The sequence below is a fragment of the Ruditapes philippinarum genome, unplaced genomic scaffold (genome assembly GCF_026571515.1).
Source record: "Ruditapes philippinarum isolate M1 unplaced genomic scaffold, ASM2657151v2 ctg2002_1_1_1_1, whole genome shotgun sequence".
Taxonomy (NCBI): domain Eukaryota; kingdom Metazoa; phylum Mollusca; class Bivalvia; order Venerida; family Veneridae; genus Ruditapes; species Ruditapes philippinarum.
Window position 1 is genome coordinate 139,711 of NW_026861522.1, and position 26,289 is coordinate 165,999.

Sequence of the window (26,289 nt, forward strand, 5' to 3'; positions counted from 1 at the left end):
GTAAAAAATACGAAATGTTAAAACGAAAATACGAAATTTGACGCTAAACAGAAAATGACTCTAGCATTATAACTATTATATTTATAATTTTATATTTATTTTCTTACCAGAATTAGGGCAAGTTCTTAACACAAGCCTAAGGTTATTGTTACAGTTGTACTCGTTACAGAGGCATTATTATATATATTGTATAAATTTTGAATTATCACAGTGACGCGGAGTGAAAAGTATTCTTACCACAAAAATCCCCTTCATCCGATCCGTCGGCACAATCGTTCTCCGAGTTACATTTCAGCCGTATATGTATACACAAAGTATTGTTGCACTGAAACTCTTGTGGCTTGCACTGTTTATTGGCTGTAATTGTAATCACATGTGTAATAGTAATAGCACGTGCGGTAATATAGTAATTACACTTGAACTAATAATAACACGTGATATAGTAATCGTAATGACATATTTAATGGTTATGATACTTGTTCAATATTAACACGTGAAAAAGTTATCTTAATAGCATGTGATAATAATAATAATGATAATAATAATATTTATACTCGCAATAACACGTGTAATGGTAATAAAATATGAAATAGTAATATCATTTGAACTTATTCTAACACGCGAAATAGTAATCGTAATAGCATGTGTTATAGTAATAAGTAAAATCATTTTAACTAGAAATAACACGTGAAATAGTAATATCGCTTGTAGTAATAACACTTGAACAAGTAATAACAAGTGAAATAGAAGATCAAGTGAAATAGACGAAACTTGATGTTTTTACAAATACGTGAAACGAAAATATTTTAAGACGATTTTTTTACTTACGGCACTGTGATTCGTCGGACATATCCCCACAATCGTCGTCGCCGTCACATTTCCAATGGTAACCGAGACATTTCCCGTTGTTACATCGGAATTTGTCGGCAGGACATTCTTTTACTGAAAAATGCATCTTTTCTATATATAATTATGCATGCATAAATTATAAGCCTACGACATTGTAGTAAAACAGCATGAAGGATTACAAGAATGCAAATAAATTTCTCAAATAAACACTGTATACAATGCCTATATACCATGAATTTACAAGCACAAAAAGTATTTCTACATTAAAAAGTTATTTTTTATTGTGTTTTGTTCTTAATGTTACATTTCTCGAGTTAAATGAAATTACTTTAAAAAAATAAAAAATGACTAAAAAACTTGTAGTGTCTTTTCCCGCGCTTTTTTTTTTGAAAACAGTCTAAAGTTGCTGTGTTTTCTGAACTTGTTATCATTAAAAAATTGCGTTATTATAAATTCATTATACATGTACTGATTGGATCACGAGAGAATATAGCATGTTTGACATGAATATTAAATAATAATAAATAATAAATATACATCTCATTCAGGCCATACTTTCCGTATATCCCGTCTGCATCTTGTATAACTTATAATATCCATAAAAATCATGCCATGTGGTTTGGTACTAATATTAATGTCTTAACAAACATTTTGTTGTTCTATACCTTCCAATATCCCGATATGCACTTAACCATGACTTACGACAGCCCAGATAGATGTGGCGTTTAACTGAAGGGTTTTAAAATAAATCCTATTAAAGACAGTTCAGTACTTCTCAATGGACGAAAAAGTAGGGCAAAGACTAAAAAACTTACTTAGGGCAAAGACTAAAACCTTACTTAGGGCAAAGACTAAAATACTGACTACTTGGCGTTCCTTTTAACCAGATAGTACGTATATACGTTTATTGAATACCTGGTGGGCAGTTTTCCTCGTCACTGTTGTCCATACAGTCGTTGTCGCCGTCACATTTATAGGCGGCTGATATACACCGCTCCGACTTGCACCGGAAGAGAGAGGCACGCCGACACCCTGAAATAACACTACACGTGTACTTCGTCATTGATTAAGAATACGATAAATTTAAGGTGTGATGTTTTCAACTTCTATGTATTGTGTCTTCGTTTAAGCCTTGGTAGGGCACCAGGTCGAATATATGAAAATGTGGCACTTAAAGGCCCATCATGTCTCAGAAATGCTTTAAATTTTCAAAAGCGTTTTATTTTTGATATTCAGTTTAATTTTTCAAAAAAGTTACTCATCGGCCAATAACCTAAGCCATCTTTTTCTTCTGTTGCTTTTTGGCAATAAGTACAGTTGCAGCGATTTAGTATTCTTGTATGGAGGTCAAAATACTACTTTTAATATTGTTTTTTTTTACATTTTGCTACTTTTATGACCGATACTGTAAGGTTATATGCATCTAACATGCTTTTTAAACCATTACCTTATCATTATAAAACTATTATTTGCCCTTTTTATAGAAGGAAATAATTATAAGTTTCTGAGACATAATGTGCTTTTAACCAAAAAAGAATACACTACTACGCATTTGTAAAGGTCACATCTCCTTTCCTATCAGGGCAGTTCAATTATGTGATTAAAGGGACTCCACTGAGGTGTTTTGTGTTTTTTTTTTTTGACACGACGGGACTTACAATATTTTATACCGAGATTAATGTGCCAATTATTAACTTCTGCTCATTCCCACATCCTGCTTTACCAGAACAATATTTTTTATTGCGAAAAATAACCGAGACATGAAAAGCGTTGCGACGCTTTTCTCTCAAAATTCGGCTAATAATCGCATATAAAATCGATAAAAAATTTTAATCGAGTATGTTTCTTTTTTATCCTTGCAGAGTTTTTCATTGTAAATGTTATACTTGATATTTGTAAGATTTTCAAATTTTATGTTTTTATGCCTTTACACCTCAGTGGAGTTCCTTTAACATATTACTTCATAAATGGCTGTTTTCATTGAAAAGCATCCTGCTACAAGTTCAAATAGCTATAGGCTTCAATATTGTTCAAACTTGGCACAAATGTTGACTGGACATAGCCTTTGTAACGGCATACTCAACCTTAACTTTCTTGTTACCATGGCAACGAGGGGTCATCTCAAAATTGCCAAACATCACTATTTTGCGTTGATTTTTCCATCAAAACTGATTTCAAAGTGCTGCGAACTCTCAATTGATTGAGACAGAGTCAAAGGCTTTTCTGGTAAGCCAAAACCAATTTGAGGTGAGGAAATACTAATTATAAAATACAAGTCACAATCGCAACTTTTCGGCCCTTTCCGTCAGTCTAATAGCCGAAGACGTTCCAATATTCACTTTATACGTGTTAGACAGATTGGCGGGAGAATCCAAAAAGTTACACATTAATATTACATAATCTCCTTAATTTCCTTTTTGTAAGATTTTAGAAGGTGTTAACTGTTATATTTTCATCTTTCCATAACACTGCCGCATGTATTATAAATGTTTTGCAAAAACAAAACTGGCGTTCTTCACATTTATAATCCAATTCAATTAATTGCATTTTCTCAGGGTATCTCGGTCACTTCTACAAGTACCGTAAACACAGTGTTTTGTTATCCCTTTCCTTTTCACACTATTTCCAGCTTGTTTTCTCCTTAATAAAATTATTCCGTAAAATTTCTTAAAATATTGCGTGTACAACAAAGTAAATATTCGCTGGTTAATTGTGTACTCGCTATAAATCGCTTGTCCGAAAGTCAACACACGCGACGTCTATTTTTAGAATAGTGTAAAGACAGCCGATTTCAGTGTTGTAGAGTAATAAATTTTAGTGGAAAATACTTATGGGAACCCCTTTATAACATTTATATCTGTATCGTATAAAGTTGTGTAATTGTATAGTCAATTGTTATTCTGACGCAGAAAGTGTAACACTTTATAATCTCCTAGCATGCATGTTCGTAAATAGGTAATTTTTTTTCATCTTAAAAAATGACCAGTTAAAAATTCCTTGATTCATTTAGTGATCTCCTGATTAAACTTGTTACAAATGTATATACAAGAAAAGCATTGATGCAAAGCATCAAAGGGCGTCCAAGCAAGAAATGCAGCAAGTGAAGATGAACTAGTACACAAATGATGACAAGATATTCTTATAAACTACCAGAAATGTATACCACTTATGAATGAGCGGACGAAAGACATTGTTCATTATGAACTTTGATTGGCATGCTAGAGATTAGAATATTACTTGTTATTTCTTTATGATCGTGGTTATTAATAGCAACGGATATACATGTATGCAATCATTTATAATCCATATGTGTAACGCATGATCAACACGTACCACACATTTGTCCCTTATTATGTTATCGCTATTAGCGAAGACCCCCTTAAGGTATCTGTTCACACTTTAAGTTAGTAAAAATATGACACTGGTTATATTACCATGTTGATCATGTTGAGCATAATTGTTTATTATACAATAATTGTAATATCTATTAATGTTAATTAAAAAAAATACAAATTTTATGAATATTGTTTTCTTTTATTCTTTTTTGTGTTTTATGTGCTATTTCAATACTGAGTTTTTACTACTCTTTTTTATTAAAATTGTAAAATAAATTTTAAGAATTCAATTGTCATATTGACCGACGATTATAAGTCAAAGCTTAACTGGAAAAAGTCAGTAAATTCTAGTTTATCTTTCATTATATAATATTGTTTATTCTTAAACCATGTACATGTACATTGTATTTTTCTTTATCATTTTTTAAATTATCGATCAATTGAATAATTCATAAAATCTAATTTGTAACTTTGAATAATTCCTCGGCATCTTTACTAAACACGAATAACAAATTAAATAATTAAATAAAATGTTTCAAAGTTGATAATGTCATTTTAATACCATAAAAAATGTACCTTTTTCTCAATTATTGTACATATCACGGATTTATATTACATATAAATCCGTGTACATATTTATTGTTTTTATCTCATATAGATAAAATGAAACATGCTATTGTTGCTTTTTTTCTAATTGTAACGATATCAAACATCTACTCCAAAACCGGGAGAGACCGGACAATAAACGTGTGGTACTATTCGCCGGTCACTAGTAAATCCTGGTCAAAATAGACCGGGAGAGACCGGCATTTACCGATAGGAGTGATAAAAAGATATATCTATAAATATGTTTTTGGAATATTTAGGTCATCAACTGATCATTCTAGGATACATGTACAACAATAACATACCATGATAACCGACTGTGTACTACAAAATGATAAATAAAAAACCTCGAAGAGCGCGATTTATTGACGGAAAAGGTTATTTCATTTGTAAATGTTTGCATTGCGAAAATTCATTGTAACATATCGCGACATTTCATTCTTATTTAATAATCAAGCACCCTCATACCGATCGGAATTTTCGGCTTTTATTATGACCGACTAAAAGGCTCGAGAAGTTGCTGTCGCCCTTTCACAAAATCTGATCTCATTCCATAAGAGCGCCGCGCTTCGGCGCGGACGCCAATAATTCCAGATGTTGCGACCTATCAGTTAATACTGTGTTTAAAATTCTCTGTAGTTCTTACTTGGAGCAACCGGAAAGCTGTAGGTAGAAGTGATTTATTGGAAGGAAATTTTTTCAAAAAAAAATTTCCTTTCTATAGTATCGGTCTGCCTATATTGAAAAAGAACGAACAACACCTAATTGAATTCTGTTTAAGCTCAATAGAAAATAAGTAGTTAATGCGACCAAGAAAGTAGTGCAGCAGAACTATATGTATACTTTCAAACGTGGATGACTTGAAGAAAAAGCTGATGTTCAAAAAAACTTGAAATGATGATATTCAATGTTAGCTTACATCAATGGAACATAATCTTAAACGTGTACGAAAAAAAAACATCAGTATTATTACGCATTAGGCCAAAGAAAAGTTTGTGTCCATGTACCTATGTACAATAAATTGAATATAAATAAGGTGTAATTTTGTAGCAGAGATGCTGAAAAGTTCACATATAAGTCAACCGAAGGGAAATGAAAGTATTTATTGTATATATTTAGCAATTTATTGAATAGCATTTTATGCCACCGCTGATTTTTTTTACGTCGATAACTCAAGAGGAAACAATGGATACAATATGTGGCCTTAAAAAGGCGTACTATTTTCGCAAAAAATGGTTCGCAAACTATCATAGAATCAAAGCGTTTGAAACAAAAATATTATTATATAAATAATAAAAAACAAGATTACAATACAAGTCTTTCAAAAGTATTCTGGAATTAACGGATGCAAACTTGGTTTTGACTAATAAGATGGGCACACCCACAGGCGCTAGTCACATAATCAAATATTTTTCAAAATCGGCCTATATATGTATATAAAGATATATCTTTATATACATATATAGGCCGATTTTGAAAAATATTTGATTATGTGACTAGCGCCTGTGGGCACACCCGCCATTGTTCGGACCATCGACAGAATAACGTTCGTGTTTTTCAGATTTCTCCATCCAAGACATAGATTTGCTGATGAATAACATCGCAAAGGTTTGTGGAAATGCTTTTATTTCTTTGTTCATAATCGTTTTGTGTTTGCAGATGTTAATTTGTTAGACAAACGAAATTAGGTCAAGGATTGTTTACATTATTGAATTTACAGGTAAACTCGGCCCTATACCAACTCGGGACAGGTCAACTCGGTCCTCTATTAAAACCATATATATATTAGGATATAGATTGTTTAGATTGTTTAGTTAATAACATACTGTTTGAAATTATCTTTAAGATAAATAATTATCTTAAGAAGAGATATCAAGACAATATATGTTAAATATTGATCAATAAATACAGTTTTTAGATTGAATTTTTGTGACAATGAATTTTATTGTATTTAATACTGTTTGTTTTTTAATATGACAAATGCCTTTTTAACGATATTTTTTACAAAAAATCTGGAGTAGCATAAAATGCGTTTAAATTGTAAATTCTTTCTTTCTCTACAAATTCACATACAAATTGGGGGTACAAATTGGTACTTTCATCAATAAAACTTTTCAATATCCTTGAGTAGATGTCTGTTAGTGTGAAAATGTTAAACCATGAAAGTTATGATGAAAACATATCAAAAGTAAGAAAAGTAATCATTACCAGTAATATATAATTATGGGCCGAGTTGACCCGTGCTGAGTTGGAAAAGGCGAGCTGACTCGAGGGCCAAGTACGTTTAAGGGCCGAGCTGACCCTGATTCGAATTTACAGTGTTTGACTGTTGTGTAGGATTTGCTTTTTTCATTTCTATTGTATATAGACTATCTAATTACATAGAAATAAGTTTATAATATATTATATTTTAACTGTGTGTACAATTGATATTCGATAACTGTATCAAAAATTTATCTTGGCCCTCTTGATTTTTATTTGGCGAGGTCCGAGGACAGACAGCCTTTCGCACAGACTGCAATTTGCAGTTGGTATATGTAATTTTAAGTGTTTGATGATCAGAAGATTTTTTCCTTTCTGAAAATCATGGACTTGAATAATTCAAATCTGTGTGAAAGCGCAAAGAGAAAGAGACTGAAAATTAATTTTATTATTTTCTATGGACAATATTGATGTAATAAATTTGTAATAAAACATGTGGGTCAATTTCCAGCAGTAATTGAATCATGACAAGTAGTATTTTTTAATAATTTTATTTAACTTGTGGCTACTTGAAAATTTCATGCTGGATGTTTGCTTACCATTACATTTTGCATAAGAGCTCTATGATTGACATTAAAGTCCACGGGCCAATTCATTTCTGATATATCTATAATCTTTCCGATATCTTGTTATAATATAAATGACTGAACATCATTGTAGAATTATTAGGAAAAAATATATATATGTTCATTCTTTGTAAAAATGTTAGAAGACTTGCAAGCTACCGACTTTATCATTGCATTTATTTATTATTGAAAAAATGCTGAACAGCTAGTCTCAACAGTGTTTATAGGCTAGAATTTTCAGTTTGCATTAGGGCCAAAATTATTAAATATATTGTTAGTCATGACGGCTTTCCCATTGCTGTCATCAAACTTTAACCTTGTTCATAACTTTTTCAGATCTTGGTGTATTGTCTTCATACTTGGCCACAACAACCCTTCAAATAGACCAGACTAAACTAAATTAACTTGACCACCATATTAACATTCAAGGTAAATGTCTAAATTTTCTTGATTTTTGATATTAGTGGCTATAACTTTGTTATTTTTGAATGGATTGTCTTCAAACTTGAACAACAATCTTTCAGGATAGGACCTGACTCACTCATAAATGTCCTTGAAGCTTTTGTGATCAGAAGTTGTACAGAATAATACAAACCCAGAGCAATTTCATTCACTTGGTTTTGCAAACTTCTGAGAAAATGGATTTTAAAGATAGTTGTTTTCTTGAAATTTCAGGACAGTATAGTAGATAGTAAAGACATTTAATACATACTGTATATACACTATAATTACTATAGTATACTATAAAAAATCTTTAAATGCTTGACAATTTTGAACAAATTGTTTCTAAACAGTGTAAGAAATTAGGATTTGAATCGACTAGGCTGGTCGGACTACTAGATTGGAATATTCACTTGTCCAAAAGACATTTTCACTAGCACGATTCATTTGTTCAAAACAGTTTGTTTATATTGCCTCTGAAAATACAGTAGGCTGGTCGGGCTTGTTACTGTGAAAAGTTGATAGCCCGAGGAGAAATATTTAGTAGTTCGGGCTCATCGGACTACTGCTAATTTCGAACACTGCTTAAATTATTGATTTGATATCAACTAACATATATTATTGGGATACTATATGTATATCTAATAATAATTATATTTTTATGTTTCAGAAGTTCGTGCCAACATGTCAAGATTTATGAATGTGAACAGCAGGATATCGATTTTAAGGATGCTTTAGGGTCAATGACAATGAAATCACGAGAGATCAAGGCTAAAATGTGAGACTGTCAATCTGACTAACCTTGAAGTGAACAAATGGAAAAAATGTTTCTTTCAATAGCATGGGCTTTTAAGGAAGAGGTACATGATTATTTAGAAGTATTTGTATATGATATTCTTAATTATTATATTCTAGTAGCTTTTTTTTTCTTGACTTGTTTAAAGGCTGACACAGGACAGTTTATTTTTAAGTCAGTGAGCTTCGGTCACTGGATAGACTATTGTCACAAAAAGCCAAATTTATAAAAAAGAATTACAGTGTATTTAAATATCTTATACAAGAAATTAGGAACAAAATTAATAGCAAGAACAATTGTGACATGTAACATGTATTAAGGAATTCAGCTTTCTTTTCCTTTTTACCTCAGGACAATTCACATTAAAATATTGAATATTCACAGTAAGCAGTGTTAGCACTCCGACATATCTGACATATATGATCATGATACTTATCATCACTTAGCTGTCTATAGCTTATCAGAATCACTCACATTTATGAATTTAAATAATTTTGAAAAAATTGCTGCTTAGCAAATAGATAAAATACTTGGGTGTCTGTGACTGATTGGTTTAGTTTCTTGACTTTAAACCTTTAAGCCTTTCACTGCTGTAAGTTCGAGCTCGGCAAGGTTTACAAGTGGACTTTTAACTTTGCAATTAACTTTTTCTAAACAAATATTTCAGGAAACAGAGGCGCTTATATGATAGAACAGTAAAAGCAGGAGTGAAAAGGAAAGATACATGTAGATGTGTCTTCATGTCGGAAACACTAAAGAAATAGAAATATTGTGGTTTTATAAAACTTAAAAGAAATTGGAATACCAGGAGACTGCCTGCCCTTTGCAATGTTGGATAATGAGTTCTTAGATGTGATGTCGAAAGCCTCATGAATATAGTACCATGACTTAATCTAATTAGAATAAGAAATGACATTGAGGAGAAAACTAGTCACCAGTCTTTCACCAAGAACTAGAGATAACTTTCCAATATTTGAAATATCATAATATGTATAGAACTTTATTGAGCCACCAGTTATTCACCAGGAAAATAAGATCACTTAACTATTTGTAGCTCACCTGTCACAAAGTGACAGGGTGAGCTTTTTTGATCGCTTTTTCGTCTGGCGTCCGTCCGTAAACTTTTACTTTAAATGACATCTCCTCATAAACCACTAAGCCAATTTCATCCAAACTTCACAGGAATGTTTCTTTGGTGGTCACCTCTAAATATTGTTCATAGAACGCTGGTTGCCATGGCAACCAAAAGAGAAAAAACTTAAAGTATCTTCTCTTTTAAAGAACCCAAAGAGCTAGAGCTTAGACAAAGTATCTTCTTTTAAAGGTATGTAAAACATCTTCTAGTGAGTGTCTACCAAGTTTGTTCAAATAAAAGCCCTGGGGGTCAAATTGGCCCCGCCCCAGGGGGTCATTGAATTTCCCTATATGCATATAGTAAAAAAACTTAAAAATTTTCTTTTTAAAGAACCAAAAAATAGCTAGAGTTTAGATATTAAGCATGAAACATCTTCTGGTAAGTGTCTACAAAGTTTGTTCAAATAAAAGCCCTGGGGTCAAAATTGGCCCTCCCCGGGGGTCATTGATTTTCCTTATATGTGTTATAGCAAAAACTTAAAAACCTTCTTTGATAAAAACCCAAATAGCTAGAGTTTAGATATTAAGCATGAAACATCTTCTGGTAAGTGTGTACAAGGTTTGTTCAAATAAAAGCCCCTGGGGTCAAAACTGGCCCCCGCCCCAGGGGTTTCATTGTTTTTAACTATTTGTGTATAGTAAAACTTAAAAAATCATTTCTTTTAAAAAACCCAATGAGCTAGAGCCTAGATGTTTAGCATGAAACATCTTATGGTGTCGACCAAGTTTGTTCAAATTTAAGCCCTTGTATAAAAATTGGCCATGCCGGGTGGGGGGTGGTGCAGAGGTCTTTGTTTTACATTATATGTGTGTAGTAAAAACTTAACATCATGAAACATCTTCTAACGGGTGTCTTACAAGTTTGGTCAATAAAAGCCCTGGGGTTTAAACTGGCCCGCTCCAGGGGCCTATATACACATGGCCCTCTGTTGAAATATGTATGAACAAATCTTTATCAACTTCAAGCTTTTAATCGAAGGAATTTGAAACAACTTGGCACAAATGATTGTTATAATAAGACAATGAGTCATTTTCGAAACAACCAGACCCCTACCTCCAGGGTCAAGGTCGCACTTGCTCATTCAAGGTCAACTTGTCTATTTGAAAGTATATCTCGTGTCCGGTCTATAACTTTCCTATCTCTAAAGGGATTTTGAAAATACTTGCCACAATTGCTCACAATAATGAGAAGATGTGTCATGCTCAAACAACAGGTCACCTGCCTCCAAGGTCAAAGGTCACACTTGGAGGTCAAAATATTAGCATAGCCTGTTACAGGGTATATTTCGTGTCCGGTCCATAACTTTGTCATTTATTGAAGGATTTTGAAATAACTAGGCACAAATGTTTGTTATAATAAGACGATGATGTGCAACAACCAGACCCCTACCATCAGGGTCAAGGTCACACTTGCTCATTCAAGGTCAACATTGTCCATTTGAGGATATATCTCGTGTCCAGTCTATACCTTTCTTATCTTTTGAAGGGATTTTGTAAATACTTGCCACAATTGTTCACAACAATGAGATGATGTGGTCATGCGCAACAATCGGTCACCAACCTACAAGGTCAAGGTCACACTTGGAGGTCTAAGATTAACATAGCCTGTTATAGGGGTTTTTTTTTGTCCGTCCATAACTTTTTTGTATATCAAAGGATTTTGAAAACACTTGGCACAAATATTCACTATAATAAGACAATGTGTCATGCGCAACACCTGCATCCCTACCTCCAAGTCAGGGTCACATTTCAAGGTAAAAAATTAACATAGTCTTTTAAAGGGTATATATTGTGTCCAATGTAGAACTTCTTCATAGTTCAAGGGATTTTGAAATAACTTGGCACAAATAGTCCACAATAATAAGACGATATGTCAATTACACACCTGCACCCTGCCTCCAAGGTCAAGGTCACAATTAGAGGTATAAAGGTAACAAAGTCTGTTATATTGTATATTTTATGCCCCGTCCATAACTTCTTCATAGATGAAGGGATTTGGAAAATACTTGGCACAAATAGTCACAATGATAAGATGATATGTCATGCACAACACCTGCACCCCTACCTCCAAGGTCAAGGTCACACTTAGAGGTCAAAGCAGGGATTTTTTCCAGGATTTTGGGAACATAACCCATACCCATGCAACTGGGAAATTTCAGCGATATTTTTGTTAAAATTGGGAAAAAATGCATGACTGAAAGTTTGCAGTGATTAAATGTATGCAAGCAATCACTGCCTAGGATGGCTTCTTCAAACATTTAAACACTATTGCAGTAAAGAAGCCCTTATTTTCAAAGATTTTAGAATTCTTTATTCAATATTTATATTTTTGTAAACTTTCAATTGGGAATATTTTCCTTTGGATTGGGAAAAATAATATACTATTTTCAATTGGGAATATGTCCCAATAACGGCTATAAAATAAGCAAAAATCCTGCAAAGCTTATAATGATATATTTTGAAAATTCAGTGTATTTCATTTTATTTCTTTTAATAAATTTATTGTTGCATTTGCAGATCTAGCATTGATCATAATTTTGGACTGAAAAATCCTTAGATCCTGCCTCAATCTTTTGAAATATCACAATTTTTTGCTTCATATAAAACTTCCCTGAGGCGGGGGACGTTGGTATCTCCGTTACAAATTCTTGTTTATTTTACCAACAAGTGTTCACTTTCAAACTTTTGATCATATTGTATTTTTTGTACTACCTTTTGTTTAATGTTGTATTTTATTTATGTTCTTATTCTAAGATTAGCATGGCCAACTCATGAAAGTCCAAATGATGGTCAACTTTTTTTTATTTTTTTTTGTTGTTTTTTTTTTTTAACATTATTTTACTTTATTTTTACAGTGTTCCTCTGAATCATACATTCTGTTTTAGTTAAACATGCACTTCTTGTTTACTTATTTCCCCATACTTCATATTACATTGATCACGGTTTGATGTGATGGCTCATAAAAATTATAACAATATCATTTCTTTGTACTTTTACCTAGTAAAAATATGAAAACAGAAATGCTCTTGTAAGCTAACCAATAAGATTTGTACACCTTTTAAGGATTCAATTTATAATTGGTGTATTCAACAATATATCAAAACACAGGTCAGTGATTGATTTCAGTTACATTCCACAAAATTTATACAACATTATGCCTTCCTTAACCAAATCATATGCAAAAAATTGATTTATAACTGATAATATTTGAATGCTTTTGAAATCTATAAAGATTTTTCATATAAACTCTGGACAAATTTAACAGTCTTTAGTGAGTTTGGAATGTAGTATGAAAAATCAGGTGTCTGTTGCAAAGATCAAGTCACTACTTTGGATCAAAAGTCAAATAATAACTTAAAACATGAGAGTATATTTCTATATACATGGCTAGATTTTCATAAACATTTATCACAAATGTTCACTGTATGTATACATCTTTCTCCCCAATCTGAAGCTTTAAGGTTCAGTTCTGAATAATGGCAAACAGGCTTGATATATGATGCCAGTGGGCTTGTCTAATTCTGTACATATTTTGATTACCCACTCAATATAAGCATTGTTCTTAACGCAGGCATTCAAGTCTTATGGGCACATTTCTACTTTTGACTATATTTTGTTGTATAATGTCAGTCTTGTATGTAAAAAATCCTTAAAACAGCACCCCCAATATATTACTGGCCGCTTGCATTAAAGCTTCTTTCATTCAGATTGTTATAACTTGTGTCACCTCAATATGTACCAAATAATTTAAAGGGACTCACTCCATTGAGGTTTAAAAGCCTAAAAACGTAACATTTGAATTTCTACAAAAATGAGCCGGGGCACTTGATACAGAAATATATGCACAGATAGTGAAGAAATATCTTTGAAATAAATTGAAATCATTTTTTTTTATGCTTTTCTCAGCCTGATCTGCGTGATATGATTTTAAACGCTTTCATTTTGTGTCATTTTTTTACAATTTGAAATAATTATTCTTTGAAAAACGAAGTGCGCAAATGATCTGAAATTTTTTTCTCAAAGATTAGTGGTCAAAACATACATCGAGTGGTACATTAACTAGAAAATAAATTTCAGTCTCATCATGTCAAAAAACCTCAGTGGAGTTCCTTTTACACATTTTATCTGACAAACTAAATTCATTATCTCCATATATTTAATCATTTTATTTTTTATATTACATATATTTTTACTTTTATGCAAGTTTTTGAACAATAAAAGTTTATTTTAAATCATTGTTCTTTGTTTTGCTATGACTTTAAACAGCAAATGTACATCAATTTCATACTAAAACACAATTAGTTATGTGTTTGAACTTACAAATGTAAGCACATGATGAGCTTTTCTTGTCCTTGAGTTTAAAAATAAAAAAGTCTCTTCATTAACTATGATTAAATAATGCTTATGGCATGGTCTTGAATTCCTATGAAGTAGTTATATAAGTCATGGCCGATTTAGGTCAAACTGAGTGGTTCTTTGTGTTCATAATGCAATAGTATTATCTATCAATTCACTTATTTACTATATTAGTAACAGAATTGCCTATGATTTCAACTGATTATGAGTGTCACAGAATTATTGGGTGGATGGGGCACCTGGGCCAAGACATTAAAGCCCACTGAACATGAGTAGTGCAAACAAACGGAAAAACAAATGACGTCACATTTTAACCGTCATAAGTCAGCGGTTAATTCTGTTAGATTGAAGCTCTCCGCCTACATAAGTTTTCCTTATGTTTTTTTGGATTACACACGCATTGGGAATTTCCTATGATAAAGGTGGGGTCCTTCCAACAGTACTTTCAGTGCTTTGATATCTATCGGTATCAGAAAGATGACCCATTGTATAAAATGAAGGTTATTCGCATAGTTTCTATACTGACCATAATTCCAGAACTGAACACTGAATTAAAGGTAAAACTCTAAAATCTAAACGATAAACTTATAGATATTTCAGTAATTGTTTAATTGCATGTAGAAAAAAATCATGAAGTTAAATGTGATAAGACTTGAAAATATCCCTTGATTCTCAAAATGCACCGCACCGCACGTGGTATTGTTTACATGAGATAAAGTTTCAGAGTTACCACACCATGCAAGTGTCACAGGGATGGAACCCCATATGGATCTCAAAATTGAGCATCGGTAAAAATATATATGTGAAATTCCGCTCATCCAGATGTGAGTAATAAGTCGATATATGTATTTGGAGTCCGTTCAGTGACATTTTCTGCATACGCATTGCATGTTTTGGGCACACCAGAACCAACGACGGAAATAATTTCTTCACGAAAACTTCATAAAAATCCGGAACAATAATGTGTTAATATAGAGGAAAGTCAGAAGGGTACAATCACATTTCGATTTTCTTCAAAGAAGCTTTGAATTTCCAACTAATTGTATCGCGCGGCGAAATATTGTGCTATTTTGTGATTCTGACCCAGAACGAAAATATCACAGGCACGTCAATATATTTTTGAGTAGTGACCTGGGTGTATGACTAATATAATATGACTTTTGTGTAGATATCCATTATAGTAGGTTATGCAAAATGCATAATATCAGCGCTCTACACACTTAAATTTCACGATAAGAAGACTTAAAATGTATTTTTATAAAATTCTATATAAGCCAAGCGACATCCGGAGCGGGGTCAATTTTGACCACAAGGGACAGGATTTATGTAACTTTTTTAAATGACCACAATGTGATTCTACAAGCCAAATATCTAACTACAAGCCAAGTTTCTAACTACAAGCGAAGTATCTAACTACAAGCCAAGTTTTTAACTTCAAGCCAAGTTTCTAACTACAAGCCAAATATCTAACTACAAGCCGAGTTTTTAACTTCAAGCCAAGTTTTTAACTTCAAGCCAAGTATCTAACTACAAGCCAAGTATCTTACTACAAGCCAAGTATTTAACTACAAGCCAAGTATCTAACAACAAGCAAAGTATCTAACTACAAGCCAAGTTTCTAACTACAATCCAAATATCTAACTACAAGCGAAGTATCTAACTACAAGCGAGGTATCTTACTACAAGCCAAGTATGTAACTACAAGCCAAGTATGTAACTTAAAGCCAAGTTTCTATATACAAGCCAAGTATCTAACTACAAGCCAAGTATCTATCTACAAGCCAAGTATTTAACTACAAGCCAAGTATCTAACTACAAGCCAATAATCTAACTACAAGCCAAGTTTCCAACTACCAGCGAAGTATCTAACTACAAGCCAAGTATTTAACTACAAGCCAAGTATCTAACTACAAGCCAAGTATCTAACTACAAGCCAAATGTCTAACTACAAGCGAAGTATCTAACTACAAGCGAAGTATCTAACTACAAGCCAAGTATCTTACTACAAGCCAAGTATCTAACTACAAGCGAAGTATCTAACTACAAGCCAAGTTTTTAACTTTTAGCCAAGTTTCTAACTACAAGCCAAGTATCTAACTACAAGCCAAGTATCTTACTACAAGCCAAGTATTTAACTACAAGCCAAGTATCTAACAACAAGCCAAGTATCTTACTACAAGCCAAGTTTCTAACTACAATCCAAATATCTAACTACAAGCAAAGTATCTAACACCAAGCGAGGTATCTTACTACAAGCCAAGTATGTAACTACAAGCCAAGTATGTAACTACAAGCCAAGTTTCTATTTACAAGCCAAGTATCTAACTACAAGCCAAGTATCTAACTACAAGCCAAGTATCTAACTACAAGCCAAGTATTTAACTACAAGCCAAGTATCCAACTACAAGCCAATAATCTACTACAAGCCAAGTTTCCAACTACCAGCGAAGTATCTAACTACAAGCCAAGTATATAACTACAAGCCAAGTATCTAACTACAAGCCAAGTATCTAACTACAAGCCAAATGTCTAACTACAAGCGAAGTATCTAACTACAAGCCAAGTATCTAACTACAAGCCAAGTATCTAACTACAAGCCAAGTATCTAACTACAAGCCAAGTTTCTAACTACAAGCCAAGTATCTAACTACAAGCCAACTTTCTAACTACAGGCCAAGTTTCTAACTACAAGCCAAGTATAGAGAAGTTTTTTTTAGATATTTTTACTATACAAGTCCATGCAAACAAAGATAACTCCGAGACGGGCCATTTTTTGACCCCATTGGCTTGACTTCCACATTTTTTGTAGAGGTCTACTTGGCAATTCTCAAAGCCAAATATCTAACCTTTGGACATTAACTGTTGATTCGCAAAACCCAGAATAGTAGTGTAGGAAGATATTGTAGATAGCGACAGACGGACGAACGCAATGTCATCACAAAAGCCAACCTCTGAGCACTTTGGGCACAGGTGAGCTAATAAAGTATACACCATTACAATCTATTAAGAAAATGAAAAAAATACAGATTTTTCAAAATTTGCCTCATGTTTTTGTTCGATCTTCTAAGAGTTTCTTCAATGTCCAAGACATTAAGATAATAAATCTCACTCTCTAATTATATAATTTATTTATTAGAAAATAATTAGCACATCACTTACCTGTAGCTATAGGAGCTAGTCTTGTACTTTGTAATAAAACACTCTTTTTTCATGCAGTTTCGGGCTCAAAATAGGGCACCATTCACAAAGCCAAAAGATAATCTCTTTTTTACACAATTGTTTATTGTCAAATTGTATATGACTTTAAACTTGAGAAACAGTGACTCTTAGCTATGGAACTTTATGTAATAAGCTGTTTATTATAATATATATGGCACTCCCCGCACGTTACTAAAGTTTCACAATTCGAATAGGCTGCAGACACATTCACAAAAGAACGGAGAAAAACACTGATATAATTGTGTGTACAATTTGATCCTTCAACTTTAGGGCCATTAGATAAGAATACAGATGGCCAATTAGTGATGGCAAGACTCTCAACTCATTGGATGTGTTAATGATAGATATACAGTTAAAAGTGTTTTACAAGCTGATAAGCCCTAACTGACATTCAGCAGGTGTGCGCAGGCCTAACTATTTATGTATTTATAGCTGGTATCAAAAGTAAAGAATTCTGTTCTGTTCAAATCACGTGCTTAAGGTCCATTTTTTCACTTTTTGCGCAATATCTTGCCATATCTAAATCTACATCGATAAAAAGATATCAACTTAAAATAATTATCGTAGAATAATCGATTACTTTACGATAGATAGTAAATCTAATAGAAACACAGTACTCACCTTCTGTACGTTTCTCCGTAGCATTAACTTCACAGTGAAGATTATCATCACCCAATTTCATTCCGAACGGACATCCGCACTGCTTCTGCACTGTACGGGAACCATTACTCGTCTTAGCCGGGATAGGGAAACAGAAGTGAGAACAGCCGCCATTCACCATAGTGCATGGATGTTTATCTAAAAAGTAGCCGTTTTATACTTTTTATATCATATTATAAAATTTTTTTATCTTTAAGAGATTTCCTATAACCTTGCGCGAGTAACGCCCCATGCATATCCCATAGTCTTGCTTTTAAATGACCGTGCAAGTAGGTTTTACTAACCATTCCACTTGATTCCTTTTGACCGTGCATGTAATGAACAATCCCTAATGACCGTGAAAGTATATATCTCTCAAGTTATACAAGTGTCCCTGAGTAATTCTCGAGCTAATCACTGTTCAAGTTACAATTTTCTATGACCGTGGTTAACCATCAGTTCCATTTGACCGTGCCAGTAACTCTCAGCTCCCTATAAGTGTGCGAGTAATACTCAATTCCCATTTCTGTGTATGTAACCAACAACTGACTATACTTCCCCATCACTGTACAAGTAACCCTGTAACCTACAAATCCCTATGACTGTGCAAGTAATTTGATTACGATCGTGCGAGTTACCCTCAATTCCACATGACTATGCAAAAAAATCTAAAATAAGAACTCATGAATGGGCTACTAATCAACGCATACCGGACTGCCCAAGTGACACCAAATTTATATTAAAAGTTAAATGGCCCTGAAGACCATCGCGAGTTACCAAACGATATCTCATGGCCACGTGAACAACATCCCATTCCCCGTACATGTGATATACCCTGCGTAATGACCATTCGAGTAACATGAATTCTCATGACCGTGTGAGTTATTCTAAATTTGCCACTACGTACAGTGCGAGTATACACAATAGCCCTTGTTTTTGCAACTTCCAAGCAGCACTTGACACTTAAAAAACTGGAAAAAGGGAAATATCTCACTTTTGTATAAGACTGTGCAAGTACAAATGTAATCAAATACGGGTATGAAAACAACGAGGTTGAATGAATGAATGAATGAATGAATGAATGAATGAATGAATGAATGAATGAATGAATGAATGAATGAATGAATGAATGAATGGGTGGGTGGGTGGACGGACGGACGGACGAGCGAACCCACGAATCCATGAATCAATCAATTTTAGTAATACAGTTTGTCAGTTAAACCCTCAAAATGTTTAAATATATTGCACTAAGACTTTGCTTAGTATGCGGAAGAATAAAGTGAAGATACAGTTCATTGCTCATGATATTTTTGAAACACAAACTGATTATCGGATGACCCCTCTAACCCCCCTCACCCCAACTTCCGCCTGTCTACAACATGAATTTATAACGACAATATCAGACGTTACCAACAGAGGAATTTGAAAGAGGAAGTTACCTCTAATTATTTAACACTTACTAGTGGACTATGTTTATTTTCATTTATATCTCTACGCGCAGTGCATAGGTTGCGTCCGTTATCGAAGATCTGCGTTTTTAATTTATTCATTAAATAATGAAGAGTTTTCTAATTACAGGTTTAATTTTCTGGTGCACAAGCATTACGTGCGGACTGCTTCTTGAAGACAGTGTTGTAAGTATAGAAATATATTTTGTCTTAATTTACATATTGAAATAATAAATGGACTTTCTTTTTGATTTGGTGAAGCTAAAACTTTTTACATAATTATCAATACTTTTCATTCAGAAAAAGTAGGATTGGATCTTTTTATATGTAATCTTTACTGTAACAAGTAATATAGGACATCTTTGACAGGTATCCTTATTTTATGCAATTGTTACTGATAAATAAAACTGCATTCCTTAAACCTTATTTAGAATGGTTACATTATTTTCTGAAACAAAACCAATACATGTTTCTGTTTCGGGCATTCCTTCGTGAATTTCCGAGAAAAATACATTTATTCCAAGGTCGAACGGCGCACCGATACATCCAATAAATTTGCCCAGTTTCGTTTCGTTCTGTGTGAATTGGTAGGAATAATTATGTGTTGATTCTTTACTAAAATACGTTTAAATTCGATTTTCTTATTATATGGCACGTTTGTAACGTTGCTTTTCATTGGACAATCGTGACGTTTATATTATAAGTTATAAAGATTTTTTGACAAGTTATATGTCCCTACTTGGAGAGTTGTTTCTATATATAACCGTGTCAATTTACGAAGAAATCTCACTTATTCCTCTAAAAAACGATAGTTTGTTGTATTATGATATTTTCGTTATAAAGATTCCTGACAGGTTATATGGTCGTATATAGTCGGTTATTTTCAATAGAACCCTCGCCTAGCGGCTTGTTATTATACATACAAGCAACCGTTTATATAGGGCCATATAACCTGTCAAAAATTTAAATAATCTTTAATAATAATATATTTCCACGGAAATTACCGAAATGTACCGATGTTTCAGATTTAGATGACGTTATGATAATATTATTTGTTTATTGATACTGATATGAAGAATATTGTTTACCACATACCAGTGTGTCTAAATTATTACATAAAGATCCTAAAATGTACAGTAAAACAACGGAATTTTGTTCTATTTCAAAGGAAGCTCGCTTAGCTACATTGGAAGTAAGATTTGAACAACTATCAAAAGAATTGGCTGTTGTACAAGGGTGTAGCTCAGATTATTGCGGTAAGAATTTTACGCTTTTTTAACCCAATGCGGCATTACTTAGTCCTGAAATGAGCCGCGTCACGACAAAACCAACATAGTGCGTTTGCGACCAGCATGGATCCAGACCAGCCTGCGCATCCGCGGAGTCTGATCAGGATACATGCTGTTCGCTATCAGTTTTGCTACTTGTAATAGAGTTTGTAAGCGAACAGCATAGATCCCGATTCGAGTGCGCGGATGCGCAGGCTGGTCTGGATCCATGCTGGTTGCAAACCCATTATGTTGGTTTTGTCGTGACGCGGCTCAAATAAAGATATGTTGCTGGCGATAGTGATAAGAAAAAGTGTCCTGTTGGTACCATAGACAAACAACCATCTTAAATATTTATCTAGAGCTATAGTTGGATAGCTTTATCCAAGGGTATAAAGTTAATAACAACCACTAGCTACATGTACTATGAAAGCCTACTCTCCTTTTCAATGATACTGTCTTGATTTTGTAGATCGTCACAAACATTAAGGTATAACTTTTTCAACGGATTTAAAATGGCATCAGCATATTGGTAACATTATTACACCAGCCTGTAAAGTTTTGAGTACCATGCGTGTATTTAAGTTTAAACTGAAACGCTCCACTCTAAATAAAATTTACATTTCATACATGCGTCCGATCATAGTCCAAAACAGTGTATTAGAATATGCCTCAGTTGTGTGGGACGGATGTACAGTATACGAAAAACAATCACTTGAACAACTACAGTCTGATGCAGCACGCATAGTAACAGGTCTTACCAAATCGGTATCGATCAATTCGCTTATAAAAAAGTTGGCTAGGTTTTTTTTACAAAAATTAGTTACGGTTTTTAAAGCTAAAAATGGTCTTCTTCCACAATACCTTGAATCGCTGGTTTCAGAAACAACAAATTACTCGTTAAGAAACAACAACAATTACATAACCATAGCTAGGCGCACCGAAACGTACAACAAATCATTTATACCTTCTGCTACTGAATTATGGAATGCATTAGACACCGAAATTCGCGAAATTAACAAATTGAATATTTTTAAATCTAGAATGAAGGAAAAGTATAAAGCCCCCGTAGTACCTAAACACTTTTTGTTTGGTATAAAATATTTGTCAGTTTTACATGCTCGTTTAAGGAACAATTGTAGCAACTTACACGCTGACCTTTTCAAAAATCATTTGAGAGAAAGTCCGACTTGTATATGTGGGAACCTTTGTGAGGATGCCGAGCACTATATATTTTGCTGTCCATTATTTAAACCTCAGAGACTTATACTCTTCGCAGAAACCAGAATTTTTCATCCTCTTAATGTTGAGCTATTACTGTGGGGTAGCAATTCTTTAGATGTTAACAATAATGAACAAATATTTGCGGCTGTCCAAAAATTTATCAAAACTACTGACCGTTTTCGAAACACATGATATTTTTGTAAATCGGCCGATTGTATTAATCCTAATAACCTGGTACCACAAATAATTGACAATCACATTTATGATGGACGTTTACTCCCAATGACGAATAATGCTAAATGCTGGATCCTTAACCTTGTCGTTATTATATAAATACATAAATATACATTTTTCTGTCTTACTTATTTCTTACATTGTTTTATTTTTTTATGTTAATCTGTCTTTATTTTTTTCTTTGTTCGCTTTATATGTATACATGTCACACTTTCTCATATAAATGCCATCAATGTTGATTAATATATTTTTTCAGGGGGAGGGCCGATCGCTAATGTTGTAAGAACTTGGGCCCAACCCTTTTGCTATTTGTTATTTCGAAATCAATTTGTTTCTCTGTATATTTACATGTATATTTTCTCTGTATATTTACATGTACATATTAGCAATAAAATATGATTAAACTAAATATTTCATGAGTGGCGGTAGCCACGAGTGAAACATGATAATTTTCATACCACAAGATGAAAATAAATCCTGTATTTATATAAAAAAAGAATTATCTGTTTATTACATACATTTTTCTCTTTTTTTTTTACATTACGATTTAAAAGACTTTCCCTAAAATTGTGTGTACTGGCAATATTTAGAAGAAAGTAGTCCGACAAGACACCAGTTGAAATACGGAAAATATGTTTCACTGCAATTAAAAATACATTTTTACAGTTAGAATACGAAAAATGAAAATACGCATTTTATTTCATCAATATGTCTCAATTTTTCATTTATAAGTATATAATAAACATATTGATTCATTTTGCAATGCGACCAAATTTAATATAAATTTGTAAAAATGATTTTATAATCAAGTTTGCGCATAATCCTAGATATACACTGGACAAAATGGGCGGCCTGGGGCGCATGGTCAAAGTGCACAGGTCAATGTGATAAGGGTTATGGATCAAGCGAGCAAACAAGAACACGTGCACGCACGTGTATCGGTCAAGGACAAGAAGGTCAGGCTGTGCAGTGTACAGGTGACTCCACGGAAACAGACAAAAGGCCTTGTAATGCTGTAGAACTGTATGGTAAGAAACAAAACCAAACTTGCTTATCACCGCTGTGGGTTCAAATCCCAACAGAGACTTTCGATTATTTCATGAGTTGAAGCTATCCAGCAAGCTTATGGAACGTTGACGGTTTGTCAACAACACCAAATCATTGGTAGAAAGTCATATGGATGGTGTTGTCATATATACAAGTAAATTATAGAAATATTACCTCCCAAAGGGCGAAAGAACGAAATAATCACCCATGAATGAGAAGCTTTTTTCCCTTACGTTTCTGATGATCCTTTCATTAAGGGTTATTTTACAATATCTATTACTTGTAGATATATTACAACTATCAAAATATCAAAGGCAATATCACTAGTTCCGGTTTTATGACTTTTAAAGTGACGTATTATTCAGTGGCGTTGCCTCAATTATTTCAGGTTGTCTTAACACGGCACAAAGCACGAACAATACATATGGCATGGTTTACAACTTCTTTGATGAGCTGGCACAAAGCGCGTGCACGGCTGCTGTAAAAACTGCCTCACACGTGCTTGCATTGCGACGAAATTGCAATTCCGGAAAAGCACCGCAATGTTCGCAAATTTGTTCAAACGCAGGGTATGTGTTATGGATTGAAAAAAAGAGGGATTCATTAACGAATCGTATAGTCGCATATCTCATAAGCAAGTTCAGTTCATTTTTTTTTTGCATTCTAAGTCTTATATAAGTAAATAATTCTATATACATGTATTCAATAGAGCTGTAAATAACTTTTCTAGGAAAAACGCAAGTTTTTGACAAGTTTGCGGTCTTTCTAGGCGGTCTCTCCAAGCGCTTTGATAATCACGGTCTTTCCAAGTGCTTTGATAATCACGGTCTTTCCAAGCGCTTTGATAATCATGGGTTTTCCAAGCACTTTGATAATCAAATTCATTCCCTGCGGTCTGGAGACCGCAGGGTATTGGTACGCGTTTAACTTTTGAGGCATGGAGGAGCACGTGACCTGTTTTCGGTAGATGGAGGAGCATGTGATCTGTAAACCGTACTTGATTGGTTAATTGACCTTTTCGAAAACCTGGCTAAATACCGTTTGCCGGTACGTTACGGATTTAGTAAGAGTGACACCTAATTAAGAACAAAAAATTATTACGTGATGTTTCTAATTTTCTATAATTATTTTACCGTTTAAGGTGTAAAAAACTTGAATGATGTGTTTGAAAATGATCAATGTTTCTTTAATTTGTATCTTAAATTTTACAAACAATGAATTGTTTATACTGAAAATCAAAAAATTAAAATATTCGTAGAGGCATCTGCTATAATAAATAGATAAAGAGATATTTTCTGCGTAAATTTGTGTGTTTACTTTTTTTTGCTCGGAATTATTCATAAAAAGGTAGGCACATTTAATCATTTTCTTAAAAAGAAATAATTGTTTTATGTTCGACCTTCTCCGGTCATCAACGGTCACCAGTTTCCAAATACCTTCTTCTATATTGATCCGATGATTGTCAACTATATTCCTGATACAAACGTTTATTTTTTTTCCCCAAACAATGTTGAAAGTAGTTAAATGAAATATCTTTTTTTATCATTAAAAATGTTCCCCGCAGGAAACCATTTTACTTGTTTACTGTTTACTTGCAGATACAGCTGTTTTGACGAACTGCATGTATACCCACCTCATAATGTCCTTAAACCTGACGTATACACGGACGAAGGAAAAACCGGACTTATGATGTTTAGATATTTTTCATGCTCATTTGTCACTGGGGGTTGTGGTCCGAATTATTGCTGTTGTCAATATTAGGGAAGATAAAATCGACAGTACTAAACGGAATAAAATAAGCAATTGCCTACACTATTCACAAGGCAAATTATATTTAAAATGAATCGCTTAAGACGTTTTGGAGTTCTTTTGCTTTTAACTGTTTTTTATTAGATGCAGGACTGATAAAACTGATAGCATATATAGGAAAGATAATGAAGTTAAAGATTCTGCATGTTATAATTGAGGTGGTATACAACACATAAGTGAAATTTTATGTATGTTTATAATTATGCTTATAAAACAATTTTTAAACATCGAAGAATATGTAAAATATGAACTGCAAATATTTGTGCACATTATATGTTATCATTTATATATATGCACTCATTTCTTATTGAAAAAAATGACTAAGACTTTATAGAAAATAAATTTCTTATTACCTCCCTTTATTTACACGAAATGTTAAATTCGGTAATATCTTTATAAATAATACTTTTTGGAACTTATAATATTGATAAATCTTTATTTGAACATATTTATGATATAAAAACATTTAAAAAATGTGTTACAGGATCTTTAAATGTTTAGAAGTAAGAAGAAATTAATCTTGAGCAAACCATAATCATGACTCGATTCAGTCTCCCGTGATCAAAATAAATAGCATACTAGTATTTTAAATGTTTAATGAATAAACATATTATTATTTCCATTCTTTATCTTTTAATATTTGTGTTTAGAGTTTATAATCGAATAATGACTCAATACTTTAATGTTGCCTCTTTCTACTTACTCTGAAAAAGATTCATTGAGGGTATCTATGGGCCTGCGACATGTGTAACCTTTATCATGTTGAAATTTTTAAATGGAATCGTCCAGCTTCCATTTTGGGAAATATCCATTATCACTTCTAGGGAGATCAAGATGAAACTTTAATAACAGTATAGAGCTTTGTCAGCGTTAACGGATATACAGGGCTGCCTGGCTGTATACTTGTGGGAAAGGTTAAAAACTTCAGTTTCAACCAGGGTCATTGTTATATCAATACAATAATCACTAAATTTGCATTAAAGAGACACAGAAAGGACTATATGTGTGTTTTTATTATTGTTTTAGTCTCGATTCCTCCCCATCAATGGTGTTAAT

The 26,289-nt window shown here is 33.2% G+C and overlaps 2 protein-coding genes across 2 annotated transcripts in view; one reads left to right on the plus strand and one right to left on the minus strand.

Moving 5' to 3' along the window:
• The window catches only part of LOC132715922 (low-density lipoprotein receptor-related protein 2-like), a 155,495-nt gene that overhangs the window by 99,894 nt on the left and 29,312 nt on the right, over positions 1–26,289 (minus strand). Inside the window, 4 exon segments of the mRNA XM_060699036.1 lie at positions 238–357; positions 829–942; positions 1,765–1,881; positions 18,186–18,362. Coding sequence (XP_060555019.1) covers positions 238–357; positions 829–942; positions 1,765–1,881; positions 18,186–18,362 — 528 coding nt within the window.
• On the plus strand, positions 19,730–26,233 carry LOC132715918 (SCO-spondin-like). Its single transcript, XM_060699032.1, has 5 exons — positions 19,730–19,837; positions 20,820–20,907; positions 23,205–23,405; positions 23,813–23,993; positions 25,023–26,233. The coding sequence occupies exons 1-5, from the start codon at positions 19,760–19,762 to the stop codon at positions 25,183–25,185; spliced, it is 711 nt and encodes a 236-aa protein (XP_060555015.1). The 5' UTR covers positions 19,730–19,759; the 3' UTR covers positions 25,186–26,233.

What these genes read in the sequence shown, in the direction of transcription:
- LOC132715918 (XM_060699032.1), top strand. Translation starts at nt 19,760, where the DNA reads ATGAAGAGTTTTCTAATTACAGGTTTAATTTTCTGGTGCACAAGCATT. An exon ending in TGCTTCTTGAAGACAGTGTT is followed by an intron (nt 19,838 to 20,819) that starts GTAAGTATAGAA and finishes TCTATTTCAAAG; the next exon opens with GAAGCTCGCTTAGCTACATT. An exon ending in GTGTAGCTCAGATTATTGCG is followed by an intron (nt 20,908 to 23,204) that starts GTAAGAATTTTA and finishes GCATAATCCTAG; the next exon opens with ATATACACTGGACAAAATGG.